This window comes from Columba livia, chromosome 28 (assembly GCF_036013475.1).
Source record: "Columba livia isolate bColLiv1 breed racing homer chromosome 28, bColLiv1.pat.W.v2, whole genome shotgun sequence".
In the NCBI taxonomy this organism is placed as follows: Eukaryota; Metazoa; Chordata; class Aves; order Columbiformes; family Columbidae; genus Columba; species Columba livia.
The window spans coordinates 1,166,885-1,184,948 of NC_088629.1; the positions used below are offsets into that span (position 1 = coordinate 1,166,885).

Consider the following 18,064-nt stretch of genomic DNA (forward strand, 5'->3'; position numbering starts at 1 on the left):
CCCATCCCCACGCTCCCCCCATTCCCACGGTGTCCCCATCCCCACAGTGTCCCCATCCCCACAGTGTCCCCATCCCTGCGGTGTCCCCATCCCCGCGTTGTCCCCATCCCCGCCGAGCCGCCGCGGGGAGGGGCCGTGGTGCGGACGGACAGACAGCCGGGCGCAGGCCGGGGGGTCCCTGCTTCTCCGTTTATTACCAAGCAGCCTTCGGTTTAAAAAAACAAACACAGACAGACAGACAGACAGACAGAGGCGGCCGGCGGGGCGGGGGGGCAGCCGCCCGCCGGTTATTCCTTTTGGTTCCTGACACCAGAAGAGGTTCAAGTAGCCGAAAAATTTCAAGTTCACCATTAAGGCACTTTGAAAGCCACGACGGGAGCCCAGAGCCCCACGTCCCCATCACCCCTCCCGGCACCCCATGGCAAGGGACAGACACGCGGGGGGGCCGGGCAGCGCGGGCGGGCAGCAGCGGAGGGGCCGGGGGGGGGAATATATTACATCATCTTCTTTTAAATATAGATAAACTCTTATTTTTTAGGCAAATAGTGCCGGTCCCCTGCTCCCCCTGGGCGGGGGGGGCTGCGCCCTGGGGGGGGCATGTGCAAAGGGCTGAGGGGTGACCGCTGGGGATGGGAGGGGGGGTCCCACAGGGCCGAGGGGATTTGGGGGGGGTCGGGGATTTTGGGGGGGGGGTCGGGTGGGGGCCGGGGCTGCCCCTCACCCGGGTGGGTTCACCCAAATAGTGCAACCAAGAGAAAGCAGCCGGGAGTGCAGGGGCGAGGGGGGCTCGCCGGGGAGGGGCTGCTCGGGATTTTGGGGGTTGGGGGGGGGACAATGGGGACAAGCTATTTACAGCGCGGGGGGGGTCCCTGCCAAGCGGGGGGAGCGCGGGGCGGGGCCGCCAGGGGGCGCCTCGCGCTGTCCCCGGTTGGTTTTGGGGTGCGCTCAGTCCCGGCCCCGCTTTAGGTGGGGGGGAGGAGGTGTGTTGGGGGGTGACACCCCGGTCTCACTTCCCCCTCACCCCCCCCACTCACCCGGGCACGGCGCGGGGGGGGGGATCCCGGGGATGGTGGGGACCCCCCCACCCCATTGTGCAAATCAGCCAGGGGGGGAGTTTCCCCCCTTTGCATAACTGGGAACGAACCGTGACGGGGAAGAAACGGGAACAGAAACCGCGGTGGGCACGGCACGGCGTGGCACCCGCCGGCGCGGCCGCCCCTTCACGCCGTCTCCGCCGGCACATCGCCATCCGGCTGCGGCCCTTCCTCACCCTCCGGCTCCTCTTCCTCCTCCTTGGGCCGCCCGGGACACCAGTACCGGGCGATGGAGAGGCGCAGCCCCTCCAGCTCCCCGTTGGACAGGTCGAGGCCGGCGGGGCCGGCGGGCAGCGGGGGCGGCTCGTCGCGGCGGCGCCGGCGGGTCCGCACCTCCAGGCAGTTCTGGCCCTTGAGGTGCCGCTGCAGGTGGTCGTCCTTGGCGAAGGCCTTGTGGCAGCGGTAGCACTCGTAGGGCCGGGCGCCCGTGTGCAGGTGCATGTGGTTCTTCAGGTCGTAGCTGTGCAGGAAGCGGGCGCTGCAGTGCTGGCAGGAGTAGGGCCGCTCACCCGTGTGCTTGCGCATGTGGATCTTCAGCTTGTCGTTCCTGGGGCGGGGGGGGACAAGGAGACGTTGGCACAGGGTGGTTGGCATCCCCGGCGAAGTGGCTGGCTGGCTGCGGCGGGCAGCGGGATGGTGCTGGTAGCGCCGCGGCAGGGATGCGCAGCAGGGATGTGGGCAACTGGAATGCATGGCAGGGATGTGGGGCAGGGATGCGGGGCAAGGATGCTCTGCGGGATGTGGGGTCCAGGATGCACGGTAGGGATGTGGGAGACCAGGACAGGTTGTAGGGATGCAGGGCAGGGATGTGGGGTGGGGATGTAGGGGGAGGATGCTCTGTGGGATGCAGGGCAGGGATGTGGGGCAGGGATGTGGGGCGAGGATGCTCTACGGGATGCAGGGGACCAGGATGCATGGCAGGGATGTGGGGCAGGGATGCTCTGCGGGATGCAGGGGACCAAGATGCATGGCAGGAATGTGGAGCAGGGATGTGGGGCAGGGATGTGGGGTGGGGATGCGGGGCAGGGATGCTCTGCAGAACACAGGGAACTGGGCTGCACGGTAGGGATGCGGTGGCCAGAACGCTCTGTGGGATGCAGCAGACCGGGTACCAAGTCCTGGCTGCCTGGCGGGGCCAAGCGGTGGCCGCCACAGCGCCAGTGGTGGCGGGAAACGCTGTCCCTGGGTCGCCCCGCACCAGGGATGCCCCAGGGAGGTGCGGCAGGGATGCCGCGGGTACCCGTCCGGCCGCACTCACCGTGTGAAGCGCACCCCGCAGATCTGGCAGGCGAAGGGCTTCTCGCCCGTGTGCGTGCGCATGTGGCGGGGCAGCTTGCCGGCGCCGTGGATGACCTTGTGGCAGACGGGACACTCCTGCGGCATCTGCGAGCGGCGCTTCCGCACCAGCTTGTCGGGCGTATCCAGCCCGGGCGCCAGCGACTCGTGGTGCAGCGAGCTCAGGTACGCCATCAGGTCGGGGTCGATGGCGTCCTCGTCCGAGGCGGCCTCCTCGGGGGACATGGGCTGGTAGGGGAAGGGGAAGGGGTGCGGGGGCAGCTCCTCTTCCTCGGGCAGCTCGAAGCTCTCGTAGGGCAGCGGCAGCCCCTCGGGCAGGGGCGGCGAGGGCGGCTGCGGGGGCGGCGGGGGGCTGCCGCAGCCCTCGCCCTCGGCGGGCGGCTCCTCGGCGTGGTTGTTGAGCCGGGCGCCGTGGGTCTGCAGGAACTTGCGGGTCTTCTTGCTGCGGCGGGCAGCAGGGCGCGGGGGCGGCGCGGCGGGCGCGTCCCCCTCGGGGAGGGCGGCAAACGCCTCCAGGTAGCGGCGGGCGCGCTCGCAGTCGCCGTCATCGGGGCCGGGCGCCTCCAGCCCACTGCCCTGCAGGATCTCCACGCAGGCGGCGATCACGCAGGGGATCTCCAGCAGCCGCGCGGCGCGCAGCACCTCGCCCATGTTGGCGCTGCTGATGGTGAGCGTGGCCGTGTAGGCGAACTCCAGCAAGGCTCCCAATGCCTCCGGCCCGACAAAGTCCAGCTCGCAGACCTCCTGCCCCGGCCCCGGCCCGGCAAACAGCTTCTTGAAGTAGCGGCTGGAGGCGGCCAGGACGGCGCGGTGGGTCCGGTACTCCAGCCCCTGCGTCTTGATGGTGACGTCGCAGAGCAGCCCCAGTTGCCGCTGCTCGTTGAGGCAGCTGAGCAGCTCGCTGCTGTGCTCGGGGAAGGGGATGCCGATGAGGTCGTCCTCCGGGCTGGCCATCGTCCTCACCTGCGGGAAGGACGGGACGCTTGCCGAGCAGCACGGCAACGCCGCGGCTCCGCCGCAACGCCGGGGTGCGAGGAAACCTCCGTGGCATGGGGCTCGGCGGCAGAGGCGCCAGGGTTGTGGTGGGATGCTGAAGCGCGGCAGGCTGGGGGCTGCGCCGAGGTCGGCGGGCGGGCGGGTGGCCCCCCACCGCAGCCCCCCGTGCTTCCTCCGCCGCCGACGCCCGGCCGCCCGCGCGGCCCCCCGTGCCGCCACACCAAAGGGGGAAATCTCGGTGCGGCGCCTTTGAACAGCGTCGAGGCGCGGCGCTTCCTGCACCGGCCCACCCGCCCCCCCGGCCTCCCGGCACGGCCGGGTGCAGCCGCCGGCTCCCGGCACCCCCGGCCTGGGAACGCGGGCCTCGCCGGCGGCGGCGGGCACGGGTGGGCGGGCGAGTGCCGGGAACAGGGCCCTGAGGGCCGGGGGGCCGCCCCGCGGAGCCCAGCCGGGCTGGGAACGGGGGCCACGCTTCTTCCTGCCACCGCAGATTAGGATCAGCACCCGCGCCGCCGGTTCCTGCCCCCGCTCCCGGTGGGGGCCCGGCCCCCTCCCTCCCGCTTTGCCCCAGCCCGGGGCCGCTCCTCGCCCAGCCAAGCCCAGCCTGTGTGAGCCGGGCCTTTCCCACGCTGCACCTGGCAGGGCTTGGCCTCAGCCCTAAAGCCGCCGCTGGTCCCCGCGGTGCCGCAATGGGGACTCGCGCGTCCCCATGGAGCCAGCACAGGTGGGCGATGGAGCCGGCGCGACCCCGGTGCCATCCCGACCTGCTGGCAGGGTACAGGCAGCAATGGTGATGCTGGTGCTGCAACCTCACACCCAGCCACGGGCGATGCCATTCTGGCTGTCTGGTGCTGCTGGGTGACACCGGGGCTCTTGTGTGACACTGTGGCTTTTGGGTGACACCGGGGCTCTTAGGTGACACCGGGGTGGGAGGTCTGTCCAGCGCCTGCACCCTGGGGAAGGCAGAGGTGGCCCCCCAGCTCCACCCCATCCAGCCTCTTGGTGCTGCCAGAGCCACATGGCAACATGTGCCACTGGACACCCCCGCGCCGCGCCAGGCCCCGCTGTGCCACACCACGCCACGGCCCATTCGCACTGCACCCAGCAGGCCGTACCGGGCCGTGCCAAGCCACGCGGTGCCGTCGGCGGGCGCGGGGGACGTGCCCCCTCTTGCCCGTGGAGGGGGCGGCGCGGCCGGCGGCCCCCGGCGCAGGGGCCCATCCCCACGCCGGCCGCTCCCTGCGCTTGGGCGGCCGCCAGCTGGGGCTGCCGAGGCAGGCGGCTGGGAACGGCCCCGGAGCAACCGGCTGCGGAGCCGCCCCAGCCGCTGCCGAGCAGGCCCGACCGGCAGGGCAGGCGGCAGCCGCCCCTGAAACTGGGAGCCGGGCAGCGCCGACCGCCTGGGACGCCGGCGCCCGCGGCCGCCCCCCTCGCCCGGCCGGTGCCAGCCGGGGTCCCCGCTGCCCACCGGGGCGGGGGCGAGCGGATTAGGGCCGATTAAACCATCAGGGCACCGGGAGCCAACAGGCAACGACAGCCCCCGGTGGGATTAGGCAGGATTAGCAGCGGGGGCAGGATTAGGGGAGGTGAGCGCCCTGTGGTGCCGCTTGGGCAGCTGGAGGGGGACGACGGGGATGTGACACTCGCTGAGGACACCCCAAAGCGCCGCGGATCCCCCCATTACACACGGTGGTCCCGATGACACCAGGATCCATCATTGCTGCCTCCCCCAGCCAAACCCCGATGGCGGCGGGATGGACCCCCCTGTCCCCTTGTCACCGGGGTGCTGGCAGGGCCGGCACCCACTGGTGCCACCCGTGTTGGGCGTCCTGCACCCACGGGGTGTCCCGAGGAGCAGGTACAACCACCGGCCTCGGCACAGCGAGGGGGCCGGGACCCCCGCGAGCGGCCGCGGGGCCGGATGCTGGCGGATGGGGCGGCGGGGCCGGGGCAGGGCGGGGGTGAGGTGGCGGCAGAAGGGGGATTTTCCATCGCACCAAACCGCCCGTTGACGGCTTTTCTTCCCCGACACCCCCCGCCCCCCTCCCTCGGCGCATCCTCCCCGCTGGAGCGAAGTCACATGCTGAGCGGGCGCTGCCATCGAGGAGATCACAGCGGCGATAAGGAAACGGGGGGGGACGAGGTGTGAGGCTGCCGGAGCCACCCCCGGCCCCCCATGTTCCCCAGCCGGCACCGGCGCCGGCGGCACGGGGGGACATGGGTTGGGAGGGGGGTGCTGGTGACACTCGTACCCCCACCGCACCAGGGCTTTCTCGGTTACGTCAATACCGCGGTCGGGCCTGTTTCGGCTGCGGTGCCGGGGAAAGCGGGGGGGTCGCTCCCCATGCCGAGCCGGGCGGGTGGCAGTGGGAACAATGGCTGCCCAGGTCACCGTGACATCTTGCCACCGGCTTGCGCCTCTTGGCACAACCACGGCCACGGGGGGTCTGACCGTGCCGGCACAGCCACACGCTGCACAGGGTGGGGGTCCAGCTATGTGCGGGGACTGGCTGTGTCCTGTGTCACCAAAACGGGATGGCACTCGGCACAGTGCCAACCTGTGCCAGGCGTCAGCCGCAGCGCGGGGCCGGGGTGAGATGTGGGGCAGGAGGGGGTGTCCGAGGGGTCTCCCCATAGGGAAGGGGCGTTGGGGGTTGCAGGTCCCCACCTCGGGTGCTGCCGAGCGCCGCTGCTTTCGGTCACAAGCGTCGCAAACGCTGTCGAGGGACTTCACAGCCGCACCGGGGAGAATGAGTCACCCAGGAAGGGGAGCGCGGCACCGGCCCCCGGCCCCCCGCCCGCGGGGCCCTTCGGAAGCTGCCAAGGGGACCCAGGTGTTCGGGATGTGCATCCCCCGCCACCCATCGCTCTGCTCGAAGCCATCGAGGAGCAGCGGTGGTGCCAAGGGGTGGGGGCTGCACGGCCGCTCTGCCCCCCAAGTGAGGATGCGCCGGGCCAGGGTCCGGCTGGGCTGGTGGCCACCAAACAGGCATGTGCCGGAGCTGTGCCGGGGGTGCCGGCGCCGGGGGCGGCGGGCGGGGGAAGTGGTCCTGCTCTTTGAAAGAAGAAGAAAACAGCGAGAGCGGAGCCGAAAGGAAATGGGTTGAAGAGAGAAGAGGATAAACAGACCCCCCCCGCCCCACGGCAATGGGGACCGAGCCCCACGGTACCTCCCCGGCCCCTGGCACCCGCGCTGCCACCGGGAGAGCGGCCGGTCCCTGGGCACCCTGAGTGCCCCATGGGCACGGCCGTGCGGCACAGCCAAGACACGGCAGCCATTGGCACCGGAGAAGGGGCTGCGAGTGCCGCGGCTGCCGGGGCCCGGTGCGGTGGCCCCAGTGCCAACCCCAGCACCTGCAGCGCGGACAGGCAGCCGCCAGCCCGGCCGAGCCCCCACGCCGGCCCCGCGCTGGCATTGCCACCACCTCCCGCTGCCAAAACCTTCCACGCCACCCGCGCCAGGCAGAGGCGCGTCCGGCTGCCCGGCATCAGCGCCGTGGGGCGCCGGCCCTGCTCCGCCAGGCCACAGTGACCCAGACTTTGCCACCTGTCCCTTCCCATCCCATCCCATCCCATCCCATCCCATCCCAGCGAGGGCGGCGCAGGGCTCCGGCGACGCCGGCATCTGCGGCCGGTGCCAGAGCGGCCATGCCCGGCCCTCCCCGTGCCCGCTGGCGCCTCGCCGGGTGCGCCGCACCGCGGCACCTTCCCGGGGCGGCATCGGCGCGGTGGTCGCGCGGCTCACCTGGCGCAGGCGGCGGCGTGGCTGGGCGCGGTGGCGCGGCCGGGTCGGCGGCCCCGCGAGCGGCAGGGAGGCGAAGGCGCAGGGCGCTGTGTGAACTTGGCCCCGCTCCCCGCTGCACTTGAGCGCAGGATCCCACCTCAAAAGGAGTCGACGCCCACACCCCGGGTCACGCACCTCCCAGCCCCGCTTCCCAGAACACACACCGGCGTTAACCCTTCGCGGCCGGCGCCGCGCCACGGGGCGCCCACCCCGCACCGGCCAGGGGGCTCCCCCAGCCCCCGTGGAGGAATTTCCCGGCGGTGCCATGGGCATCCCCTCGCCGTTGCCGTCCCGCCACCTGCACCAGCCCCGTTGCCGTGGCGCTGGCCGGGCCCTCGCGGTGCCGCCGCCGTGGGGCAGGGCGCTGGGCGCTCGCCACCGGCCGCGGCCGAGCCGGGAGGGCGCCGGCGGGAGCGGGGCTGCCACCGCAGGGCTGGGCTCGGCGCGGCGTGCCGTGGCCTGCCCCACAGCCACCCCCCAACCCTGCACATGCATGTCCCGCTCCGCACCCAGAACGGGCCTCGAAGTCCCATTGGGGATGCGGGACGCAGCCCCGGCTGCACCGTGTGGATCTGTGAGTCTGTGCCACCTTGTCCACTTTGGGCACCACCTGGCACAGCTGCCGGTGTCCCCGCTGCAGGTTCGTGCAACCCCCCCGTAATTACACCCTCTGCGTCCCCGGCTAAACAGCGATTAATTAGCAGCTCGGGGAGCGCTCCACACACCCCACCACCGGCACCCGCCCCGGCCGCCCACACCGGCCAAGACACCAGCCAGACTGCCGCGGTGAGGCTGCGCTCCGGTGCTACCGGGCAGAAAGGGGAAGAGCCGCATGCCGGTCGGGCAGGGATGGGGCCTCCAGCCCCAGCAACGCTCACGGAAAGCGCCGGGTTGTGCAAGCGCGCGACCGCACGGGCGGGCGGGGGGCAGCGGCCGTGCCGGCATCTTGCCCTGGCGTGGCATCCTGCCTGCCCCATGGCCGGGACGGCACGGTGCGGTGTGCCAGGGGTCAGCCTGCTGTGCGTGGGCAGGAGGTGGCAGTGGCACAGGCAGCCGTGCTCACCACGATGCTCCGCACAGGGCGGCCGCCCCGGCGAGGGGCACAACGGGCAGCGCGGCCCCCGCCGGTGTCGCCAGGGATGGAGGGAGGGACACGGCACCTGCCAACCCTCCGCTGCCCTTTGCTCCCCATAAAGGAGGGGAACGGCGCCAGCCCCCCCTGGCCCAGGTGTGCCAGGTGCTAAGGGCGGGAGATAAGGTGGGCGAGGCGGGCAGGGAGGGGCACGGCATGGGCACGCAGCCCTGACTCAGGGTTCCCGCTGGTGGCCAGGCCCCGCTGGGGTGACTCACCACGGCCCCCCCACCCTGGGGGTGTCGCAACCGCCCACGCGCCGGCCGCAAACTGCTGCTCGGCCCGGCTCGGGGGGCACCGAGGGCGACGAGAGAGGGGGGACCAGGTCATGGAGATGTTGGCGTTTGGGAGGACGGGCTGACCTTCATCCATCCTCCTCGCCGCTCCGCCCTTGGTCGGTGCCGCTCTGACCAGTACCACCAGTGACGGGACGGGGTTCAATCCTGTGTACACCATCCCGGCTCCCGGTGTCCCCACGGGCGTCTTCACCTCCCAATGCACATCCCGACACCGGGGACCCCGATGAGCCAGGACGGGGGGTCCCACAGCCAGGACAGACCGCATGGCCTGTGCGGGTCACCTCCGCCGCAAGTGCCACCGTCCCCAGCGCCGGACACGGGGTGTCCCCGGGTGCTCCTGCCAGTGCAGGAGCAGAGGGAGGGAGGGAAGGAAGGAGTTGCCGAAATGGGGAGGAACAGGAAGGAAACAGTCAACAGCAAACCCCACATTTGATCACCGGCATGGGGTGAAACCCATCCAGGTCCCCCCGTGGCCATGGGGACGGCGCTGTGCGCAGGACAAGCCTGGCCGGTGGCCAGGCCACCCCTGGCAGCACCGAGAGCGACATAGAGCCGGGCACCTGCGCCAGCACCGAGGGGGACACGGCGGAGCTGGGTGACCCACTGCGCCCCAGCGTGCACGGCCCAGTCCTGCCCAGCACCCATGGGGACACCAGCAGCCCAGTCCCAGTCTGAGGGTGCTGGTGGCAGCGGGGACAAGGCTCTGCCACCCCCAGGCTTGCCCGCAGCCGGTTGTGCTCGCCGGCCCCAGGCTGAGCCGGCTCCAGTGCCGCTCGCCCCACGGCGCAGTCACAGGAGCCCCTTGGAGGGCGGCCAGGCCCCCGGGTCCTGCTGTGCCGCATGGCCCCCCAGGGCCCCCCAGGCTGGTGGCATCTCCTCCCCGCCACAGGATCCCTGTCCTCACGGCACCCCGGGGACCGAGCGCCACCGGCCACAGCGAGCGCAGGCCCCGACGCTCCGTCCCGGCGCTGGTCCTGGTGGGGTCACCCGGCAAGGACAGTGCCAGCCCGCGGCCCCCCCTCTGTGCCCCCCGAAATAGCCCGGCTTCCGCCCCCACGCAGCTGCCTGCTGCCAGCTCCCCGCTGCCCACGGCTGATCCCGGGGGAGGGAAGGGGGGGCAGGCGGCTCTAATCCCCCCGAGCCCACGTAGCACTGGCACTGGGGCCATGCCCGCCGCGGCCTCCCCGACCGCGAGCAGGACACCAGCGCGGGGACGGCGATGGCCCCGCCGCGGAGCAGAGCCGGGGGCAGCGACGTGGCGTCCCGCTGTGGCACACGGGGCCGTCCCCAACGCTGACCCCACCGGGATGTCCCCACCGCGCCGGCTGGCTCAGCACGGCACGAGCAGGACGGGAATCCCCTTCCCCTCCCCGACGTGGCCCCAGGAGCGAAGCATCATCTGCCCGTCCTCACCGCAGCCCCATGTCCCCGGGGATACCCACGGGACAGCAACCGAACCAAAACCACCGGGGCACCACCATGCCCACCGCGGCGGCCACGCTGCCCAGCCCATGGGCATCCAGCGCCCGACACCCACCCTGCCCGGGATGCGGCGTCTACGGCAGGACCCCCATACTCACCGCCCCCCTCCAGCCGCTGCCCATGGGGACACGGCGGGGACAGCCGGGGCACGGCGAGCACGCAGCGCAGCCGAGGCTGCCGGGAGAGGCCAGCGCTCGCCTGACCTACTTCTCCTTCCGCATCACCTGCTTTCATTTTCCCTCGCCACGGCTCGGTCCCCCCACCCGCCCATGGCCCCGCCGAGTCACGCCACCAGCCCCGGTGACACGCGGCACCCAGGCCCCGCAGCGCCCACCGCACCAGCGCGCACGTGAACCGACCGCTCATCCCCGGACGTGGCACCCGGGGCGCTGAAGGTCACCGGCCACTGCCGCCTCCCCCGCCGCCTGCGCGGCCACCCGAGCGTCACCTCCCTGGCACGAAGCGAGTTTGACGGGTCTCAGCCCGGCCCCTCGCCGGGTCCTCCGCCTGCCCCGGGGCTCGCCGGGGTGTGGACGCACAACTCCTGGGGCATGTCGGGGACGCTGCCGCGGGGAGCCGGGCGGGCGCCAAACCCCCCAGCCGGGGCGGCCTCCCGTGGTGGGGTTACCATGGAAAGGCGGCGGCGCAGGGGGAGCGCGGGCTCCCGGGGGCTCCCGCCAGCAGCCCGCGCGCTGCCAGGAGAGATTTCTCCGTGGTTTCATCATCCGCCGCCCGCCCCGGAGGAGAAGTTCCTGCTCCGAGCTGCGGGCAGCAGCCGCCCCCCAAGGGCCAGGGGTGTGGGGGCTGCGCTGGCCCCGCTGCACCCACTGCCCGGCCCCCCCTGCGCTCGGGCCCGTCGCGCTCGTGCCACGTGTGCACCGAGGGTGCACGGCACCAGCTGGCAGAGCCGCGCTGCCACGGCGCTGCCAGCAAGGGGGGGGCCAGCCAGGCTGTGCTGGGGCGGGTGGCATCAGAGGGTCCCCAGGAGTCAGCGCTGGTGTCCTCCCCACCCGCTGGGCACCTCCCTGTGCCACACTCTGCACCCCCGTCCCCAGCGAGGGCGCCCTGAGCCCCGCTGCCCCACACCCTCCCCAGCCCCACAGCTTCCCCTTCTCCATGCACCCACTTCAAGCTCCGGACCGCAGCCCCTCCCGGCATCGCCACCACGGCCTTGAGTTGCCGGCAGCTACCACGCTCCCCACCGGTGCTGGGGGACCCCGGCCCGCTCCCCGTGAGCCCACAGCCTGGCTGTGGCGGGGGAAACCGAGGCACAGCGAGACTCACCCCACGCCGAACCTGCCACCGCGTTCTCTCGCCCAGCGAAAGCGGCTCCAGGTCAAGGGCGGCCACGGCCCAAGACGACGGCTCTCCCCTGGTGTGGGCCGCAGCGGGAGGGTAAATACCGCACCCCGCCCCGGGCAAACAGCCGGCTGGGGGCAGCCACTGGGGGGGGCACATATGCCAGGGCTGGGTGCGCGTGGGGCAGAGTCCAGCGGTGCTCGGTGGGTGCTACCGAGCCACCGGGTCTGGTGGGCACCCCTGGGTGACCCCTCGCCAGCGGTGAACAGGGGGGCACCCGCTGCTGCCAGTGTGCCAGGCCCCGAGTGTCACCGGCGTGCCAGGACACGGGGACACCCACCCTCTGTTCTCCTCTACACCAGCACGGGCACAACCGGGGGGTTCCCGAGCTGCCCCCACGCTGGTGCCGTCCCTGCCCCACTCACCCGGGGGTTCGGCCGAGCTATCGTGGGGCCGGGAGGAGCAGAGGGACACGGGCAGCACCGTGTCACCCATGGGGTGAGCTCACAGGGGACCCCGATCAGATGGCGGCAGCGCAACCGGACCCCGGACAAAGACTTGGCAGCCGCCCCGGGGACCTGCCGGTGTCACCGGTCCCCTGCAGCCCCCTGCGGAGGGACGGGGAACAACCCACGCGTGACCGTCCCCCCCCACCCCACCAGCGACTTCTCCGGCGCGGAGCGGCGGCAGCGGGTCGGCCGTGGCGCGGAGCGCGGTTCCCGTACACCGGCAGCGGGCAGCGCTCCTCGCCCCGACCGTTCCCGCTCCCCGGTAGCATCCCGGATCCACGCGACTCACCGCAACCGGGCTGCAAGAGCGACCGCCGCACCGGCACCGCTGCCGCTCGGTACCTCCGTGCAGACCCCCCCACCCGTCGGTGGGTCCGTCCGCTCCCACCCGCCGCTCCCGTCGCTCACCTGTGCGCCCCGCCCGAGCTCCGGGCCGGTCCCGGGGCCGCGGCCCCGCCTCCGCCTTCACCTGCCGCCGCCGCGCCCCGCCCGCCCCCCCCCGCTGCCGCCGCCGCCGCCGCCGGGGCTCCAGGAAGCTCCCGCCCCCGCCCCGCTCATTGGGCAGCGCGCCGGCGGTCCGACCTCCTATTGGTGGGGGGGTGCCGCCCATCACCCCCGCCACACCCCCCCCACGGGAGGGCGGGGGCCATGCGGGGCCCCCCCGGGACCGGGGGTGCGGTGCGGGAGGGGGGAAGAGCTGAGTCAGAGGCGCGGGATGGCGGCCGTTAACGGGGCCGCGTTAGGAGCGACCCCCGGGATTGAGGAGGGGGGAGCCCGGTACGGCCCCCCCCGGCGCCTCCCCCGGTGCCAGGCGCCGAGCGCGCCCCGCCCGCTGCGGCCGCCGAGCCCCGAGGCCAAGCCCGCCCCGCTCCGCCCCGCGGGCACCGGAGGGCGGGGGAACCGGGCACGGGAGAGCCGGGTACGGTGTGGGGGGGTGGGATGGAGAACCGGGCACCGGGGAGGGATGGAGAGCTGGGCACCGAGAACCGGGTACAGAGCGGGGGTAGAGGAGCGGGCACGGAGATCCAGACACCGGGGCGGGGGGAGATGGAGAGAACCGGGCACGGGGACGCGGACATGAGGGGGAATGAAGAACTGGGCGCCGGGTAAGGAGAACCGGGAACCGATATGGGCGGGATGGAGAAGCGGGCACGGGGAACCGGGTGGGGACGGAGAGCCGGGCGCCGGGCAGCCGGGGCTGCGGAGGGGCGCGGCGCGGCGGGGCAGCCCCCCCGCTCCCGGCGGCGCTGGAACAGGGCGCGGCGGCGGGGGCCCCCCCGGAGCGGCCCCTCCGCAGGTGCCTGGGCGGGGACCCCGCGCAACCTGTTTGGCCACCGCCGGCCCCCAGGAGGCAGCGGCGGCCCGGGGTTCACCTCGGCTCACCCCGGCCCCCCCGCCCGGTTCCCCCCCACCCTCCGGCTCCTGACTCAGAGCGCGGCCGCTGCCCGGCGCTGGCGGAAAGTGTGAGGAGCCGCCGCCGCCACCACCGGGGGCTGCCAAGGCAAACACCGCCCCGCTCAGACGTTATGTCAGCCGGGCGGGCGGGACCCGCCGGGGGGCACCGATCCAGCGCCGGGGCCGCCTGCCCCCCCTCCCCACACCCGCTGGGTCCCGGTACCGGGCACCTGCCGGCGGGCCGCGGAACTCCGCTTCACTCATCCGTCCGTCCGTCTGTCCGTTCACCTGCCTCGCCTCCCCCCAGCCGCACCTTCATCACCTCCGGCCGTGCACCTGCATCGCCGGCCGTCTGTCCGGCCGCCCCCCCCGCCCGACCCGCCGGGCCCGGGCCTCCCGCGGGGGCGGCGGGAGGAGAAGGGGGGAAATCCACCCAAAATCCCCTCGGCGCCGCTGCCGCCGCTCCCGGCCCCGCCGCCCACCGTCCCGCAACCGGCCTCCCACGGCCTCGCCGCACCCCCGCCCGCTCCCCGCGCTCGGTGCCCGCGGCTGCGCTCCCGGTGCCGCCCGTTCCCCCCGCACCGGGGGGCGGCCCCGGCGGCGCGGCCCGGACTCACCTCCTGCCCGCGGGGACGCGGTGGGACCGGGACCGGGCGGGGGCCGCGGAGCCGCCAGGCCCGTCTCAGCCGGACCGGCGGCGTGGCAGGAAGGACCGGGCGGTCATCGCGGCCCGGGCGCGGCCGCCTGCAGAGGGCACTGCCGGTCCCGGGAGCCGAGCCCCGCGGGCCGCGAGCGGCGGGACCGACACGCGTGGGGACACGGGACGGGGCTTTGGGTGCCGGTGGCACCGTTTATTTGGGTTATAAAGAACAAGCGCAGCGCGGAAACACCGGGAAGCCCAAAGCTGAGCTCGCCCGGGGGGTCCCGCGCTGCCCCGGTGGCTGGAGGGGCCCAGGGGGGCCCGGGGATTCGGCACCGGCCCCGGTGGCCAGAGCTCGGCAACTCTGTCCTGGCCCTGAGGTGCTGCTGCACCCGTCCAGCTGTGCACATCTGTCCCAGCACCTGCCCCGTACACATACAGCTGTGCTCACCTACCTCACGCCCATCCAGCTGTTCTCACATGTCCATCACTCATCCAGCTGTGCTCACCCACATCACATAAATCCAGCTGTGCTCACCTGCCTCACACCCATCCAGGTGAGATAACATATCCATAAACCATCCAGATGTTCTCACATGCCCCGACACCTGCTACACATCCAGCTGTGCTCACCTGCCTCATACCCATCCAGATGTGATCACATGCCTGTCACCCATCCAGTTGTGCTCACCTACGTTACACCCATCCAGCTGTGCTCACCGGCCTCATACCCATCCAGGTGTGATAACACGCCCATCAACCATCCAGCTGTTCATATCTGCCCCAACACCTGCTATTCATCCAGCTGTGCTCACCTGCCTCATACCAACCCAGGTGTGATCACCTGCCCCAGAACCTGCCCCGCTTGTCAATCCAGCTGTGATCATCTGCCCCCACACTCCAGCTGTTCCTGCCCCCCACTCCAGCTGTGCTCACTCACTCCATTCCCTCCACACCTGCCATGTCCCCCTATTCCAGACCCCCCTCCACCACTCCCCCTTCTCCTCAGCCCCCACTTGGGCTCCTCCCCCGGCCTGCCCCCCCCAGCTCTACAGCACGGGGAGGGGGGGGGGGTCCCCTGCATTTTGCTTTCCCTTTTTTACAAAAATAACATAAATTAAAATAAATTTAACCATTACAATAAAAAGAAAGAGATTAAATAGCGAGAGGCCGGGAGCCTCAGGTCCCACTGCAGCACGGTCCTGGAAGGGAGAGGCTGGGGGGCAACAGAGGGGGCCCCCCAAATTGCACCCCCTCTGGGGGGGCTCCCTGGTGCCCCCCTCAGCACGGCCGGTTCAGCAGAACCTCCAACCAGCAGGGGCAGGAGGTGATAAACTGCCGCGAGTAGCACGGCCCCCACCCCTTGGCGAAGCTGATGCGGATGCTGTGGGGGTCCCAGGGCCCCTCCCCGGGCACCCACCAGCCCCCTGCACCCCCCACCCATTCATAGTCGAACACCTTCGCCGAGTAACCTGGCAGCACCTTGAGGACGGTGACCCCGCGGGCGCCGGGGGGGCCCAGGGTGGGCGAGCTGACGAAGATGGGGTGCTCGCTGCGGTTGTAGGCCCACACACCCCCCGGCTCGCGGCTCAGCAGCAGCCCCCGGCCGATCTTGCCGCGCGCCCGCCGCACGGCGCGGCTCCGGTGGGCGGCCGGCAGCTGGCCCAGGCAGAAGCCGCTGCCCCGCGGCAGCTCGCAGAACACGTTCACCGACGTCTCGTGCACGGCGTAGAGCCGGCCCACGCGCGTCCGGTGCTCCCAGTACGCCAGTTTGCACCAGTAGCCGTCCTTCACGGTGCTCCGCGACGCGCTGGTGTCTGCTGGGGGAGAGCGCAGCCGTCACCGCCGGGTTGTGCCACCACGGTGGTTGTGGCCAAGCAACCGAAGGTTTAAGCGAGGGGAGGGGGTGGGTACAGGGGGGTCCCCCGGTTCATACGGCACCCCGGTGTGGATTGCCGGAGCTGCCGCGTCCCGGCACGTAGGGCAAAGCTGTCCCCGGGGTCCCCGCGTGGGGAAGGTGGAGCCTCGGTGGCCGGCGGCCAGGCCGGAGCGGCCGCCGTGTGCGTCAAGGCACATTGTGTGTGTCCCCGTGGGCAGCGCTTCCTCCGGCGGGGAGCCCGGCGCCGCCAAAAATAACAGGAGCCGCAATGGGACGCTGGGCGGGGGGGCCGAGCCGGGGTTGGTCCCCTCGTCCTGCACCGCAGTCTCTCCTCCTCCCCAATTTTCGGGCTCTGTGTCCCGCGTGGCGTGGGGAACAGGATGCCCATGGGAGCGTGACCCCCCCACACCGGTGGGACCCCCTTACCGCGCCAGTCGCAGCTGAACTCCCAGAGCGCGGTGCCGGGGCGCTGCGGTTCGTCCGGCCAAGACGCCTTCGAGTAGGGGGGTGGCGGCGTCTCTGTGGGGAGGAAAAAGGGGGTGAAGGGCTGGGATGCCCCCCCACAAACCATAGTGGGGTGGGTTTGCGATGAGGGGTCCCGCCGGCACTCACCGGGCACGGCCAGGCGGCTGAAGTGGTGGGGGTTGCAGCAGAGCGCGGCCGCGTCGCCGCAGCCCCCCCGGCCCCCCGCGCAGTGGCAAAGATGCTTGAGCTCGTGGGGCTGGCGCAGGTCGGGCCAGCGGTAGAGGCGGCAGAGCAGGAGCTGGGGGGGCAGCGGCTGTTTGGGGCCCCCCCGGGGGTCCCCGCGCGGGGCCCAGACGCAGCCGGACTCCCAAGCCCCCCGGCTCTCCACCGCCTGCACCAGCAGCTCCAGCTCCTCGTCTTTCAGCTTCTTGAACAGGGCGTGCGCCGCCGGTTTGAGGGTGCCGGGCCCCTCGTCGGCACCGGGGACCGGGCAGCGCTGCCGCCACAGCCGCCTCACCAGCCCGGCGCGGCGGGAGCGGAACATGGGGCGGCGGGGGGGGTGACCTGGGGGACGGGGAGGGGTGTCACCTCCCTGGCTGCGGGGGGTCCCAGGTGCATCGTCCCCCCGTTTCCCTGCACCCTTTCCCCACCGTGGTGTGGTAAAGCTGCCTGGCTCCCTGTGTCAGTTTGTCCCCCCCATGTCACTACCTGTCCCCCCATCACTCTGTCCTCCCTGTGTCACTGCCTGTCCCCCTGTGTCACTGTGAGTCCCCCCACCCATGTCACTGCCTGTCCCCCGTGTCACTGTGAGTCCCCCCACCCATATCACTACCTGTCCCCCGTGTCACTGTGAGTCCCCCCACCCATATCACTACCTGTCCCCCGTGTCACTGTGAGTCCCCCCACCCACGTCACTACCTGCCCCCTGTGTCACTGCTAGCCCCCCCACCCATGTCACTACCTGTCCCCCCAGCCCATGAGGACACAGCGCTGCTCCCCAAGGGCTGCGTGTCCCCAGGGTCACACAGGGATGTGACCCCCAGACCACCCCCCCATTAAGGAGAACCCGCCTGTCCCCGTCACCCCCCCGCTGTGAGGCTGGGCGAGGGGTCCCCGGGGGAGGGGGCGTCACTCACGGTGGGTGGCGGAGCTGGGACGAGGAGCTGCGCGTGCGGCCGTGCGCCGGGGGCGGCCGGCACCGCTCTGCCCGCGCCGCGGCGTCACCGGGACCTTTTCCTGTGCCGGGACGCGCCGTCCCCTCCCCCGGCCCTCCCCGGGCGGGGGGAAATTCGCCCCATCCCGGGGCCGAGATGTCACCAGGGCCGTGATGTCACCGCAGCCAAGATGTCACCGGGGGCCAGGTCACGGGTGGGCAGCGATGCCCAGCACCGTGGATGGCACAACCGGGAGCCCACACGGCACCACAGCCCCCGCTTTATGGTGACAAGAAAGGGTCTGGTCACATCAGCCCACCCGGGCAAGGGGGAACCATGGGGCGCAGCCCCAGGGCACCGTCCTGGCATCCCCACACCTGGGTGGCACCGCACAGGGGATGCCCACGACCTGCCAAACCCCCCAGGGCAGCCCAAGCCGGCGGTCCCTGCTGTCCCCACAGCCCGTGTCCCCCCATGCAGTGTCCCCCATGCCGTGTCCCCCGCATGGGTGCGGGTGACGGTGGGAGCTCCACAACAAAGCGGTTTGAATGTAAACGGGACCCTTATCCGGCGCCGGGCCAGGCTTCCTGCTCCCGACTTCCCGGCGAGATAAGGGACGGCCGCGCTGGCGCCAGGCGCT

General features: G+C 72.2%; 2 protein-coding genes across 9 annotated transcripts; both read right to left on the reverse strand.

Annotated features, from left to right (window-relative positions):
• Positions 1-175: 175 nt before the first annotated feature.
• On the reverse strand, positions 176-14,031 carry ZBTB7B (zinc finger and BTB domain containing 7B). Of its 5 annotated transcripts, none has more exons than XM_065043040.1 (3): positions 13,904-14,031; positions 2,353-3,353; positions 176-1,641 (listed from the first exon to the last, which is right to left on the reverse strand). In XM_065043040.1, the coding sequence occupies exons 2-3, from the start codon at positions 3,342-3,344 to the stop codon at positions 1,221-1,223; spliced, it is 1,413 nt and encodes a 470-aa protein (XP_064899112.1). In that variant the 5' UTR covers positions 3,345-3,353; positions 13,904-14,031; the 3' UTR covers positions 176-1,220. The 5 variants fall into 5 exon arrangements, with proteins under 5 accessions (XP_064899112.1, XP_064899110.1, XP_064899108.1 ...); XM_065043038.1 differs by lacking the exon at positions 13,904-14,031 and adding an exon at positions 12,300-12,434; XM_065043036.1 differs by lacking the exon at positions 13,904-14,031 and adding an exon at positions 12,181-12,326.
• Positions 14,032-14,112: 81 nt separating this feature from the next.
• On the reverse strand, positions 14,113-17,580 carry LOC135576589 (mothers against decapentaplegic homolog 6-like). 4 transcript variants are annotated; one of them, XM_065043110.1, is made up of 4 exons: positions 17,407-17,580; positions 16,418-16,834; positions 16,232-16,324; positions 14,113-15,743 (listed from the first exon to the last, which is right to left on the reverse strand). In XM_065043110.1, exons 2-4 carry the CDS (start codon positions 16,812-16,814, stop codon positions 15,208-15,210), a joined length of 1,026 nt encoding a protein of 341 aa, XP_064899182.1. In that variant the 5' UTR covers positions 16,815-16,834; positions 17,407-17,580; the 3' UTR covers positions 14,113-15,207. The 4 variants fall into 4 exon arrangements, with proteins under 4 accessions (XP_064899182.1, XP_064899179.1, XP_064899178.1 ...); XM_065043107.1 differs by having other exon boundaries at positions 14,113-15,746; positions 17,407-17,533; XM_065043106.1 differs by having other exon boundaries at positions 14,113-15,746; positions 17,341-17,527.
• Positions 17,581-18,064: the final 484 nt, after the last annotated feature.

Excerpts from the sequence above, each read along its gene's own strand:
- ZBTB7B (XM_065043040.1), bottom strand. The coding sequence starts at position 3,344 with ATGGCCAGCCCGGAGGACGACCTCATCGGCATCCCCTTCCCCGAGCAC. Across the intron at positions 1,642-2,352 it reads TGCGGGGTGCGCTTCACACG|GAACGACAAGCTGAAGATCC; the intron begins GTGAGTGCGGCC and ends CCCCCGCCCCAG.
- LOC135576589 (XM_065043107.1), bottom strand. The coding sequence starts at position 16,814 with ATGTTCCGCTCCCGCCGCGCCGGGCTGGTGAGGCGGCTGTGGCGGCAG. Across the intron at positions 16,325-16,417 it reads CAGCCGCCTGGCCGTGCCCG|AGACGCCGCCACCCCCCTAC; the intron begins GTGAGTGCCGGC and ends TCCTCCCCACAG. Across the intron at positions 15,747-16,231 it reads GTTCAGCTGCGACTGGCGCG|CAGACACCAGCGCGTCGCGG; the intron begins GTAAGGGGGTCC and ends GCTCTCCCCCAG.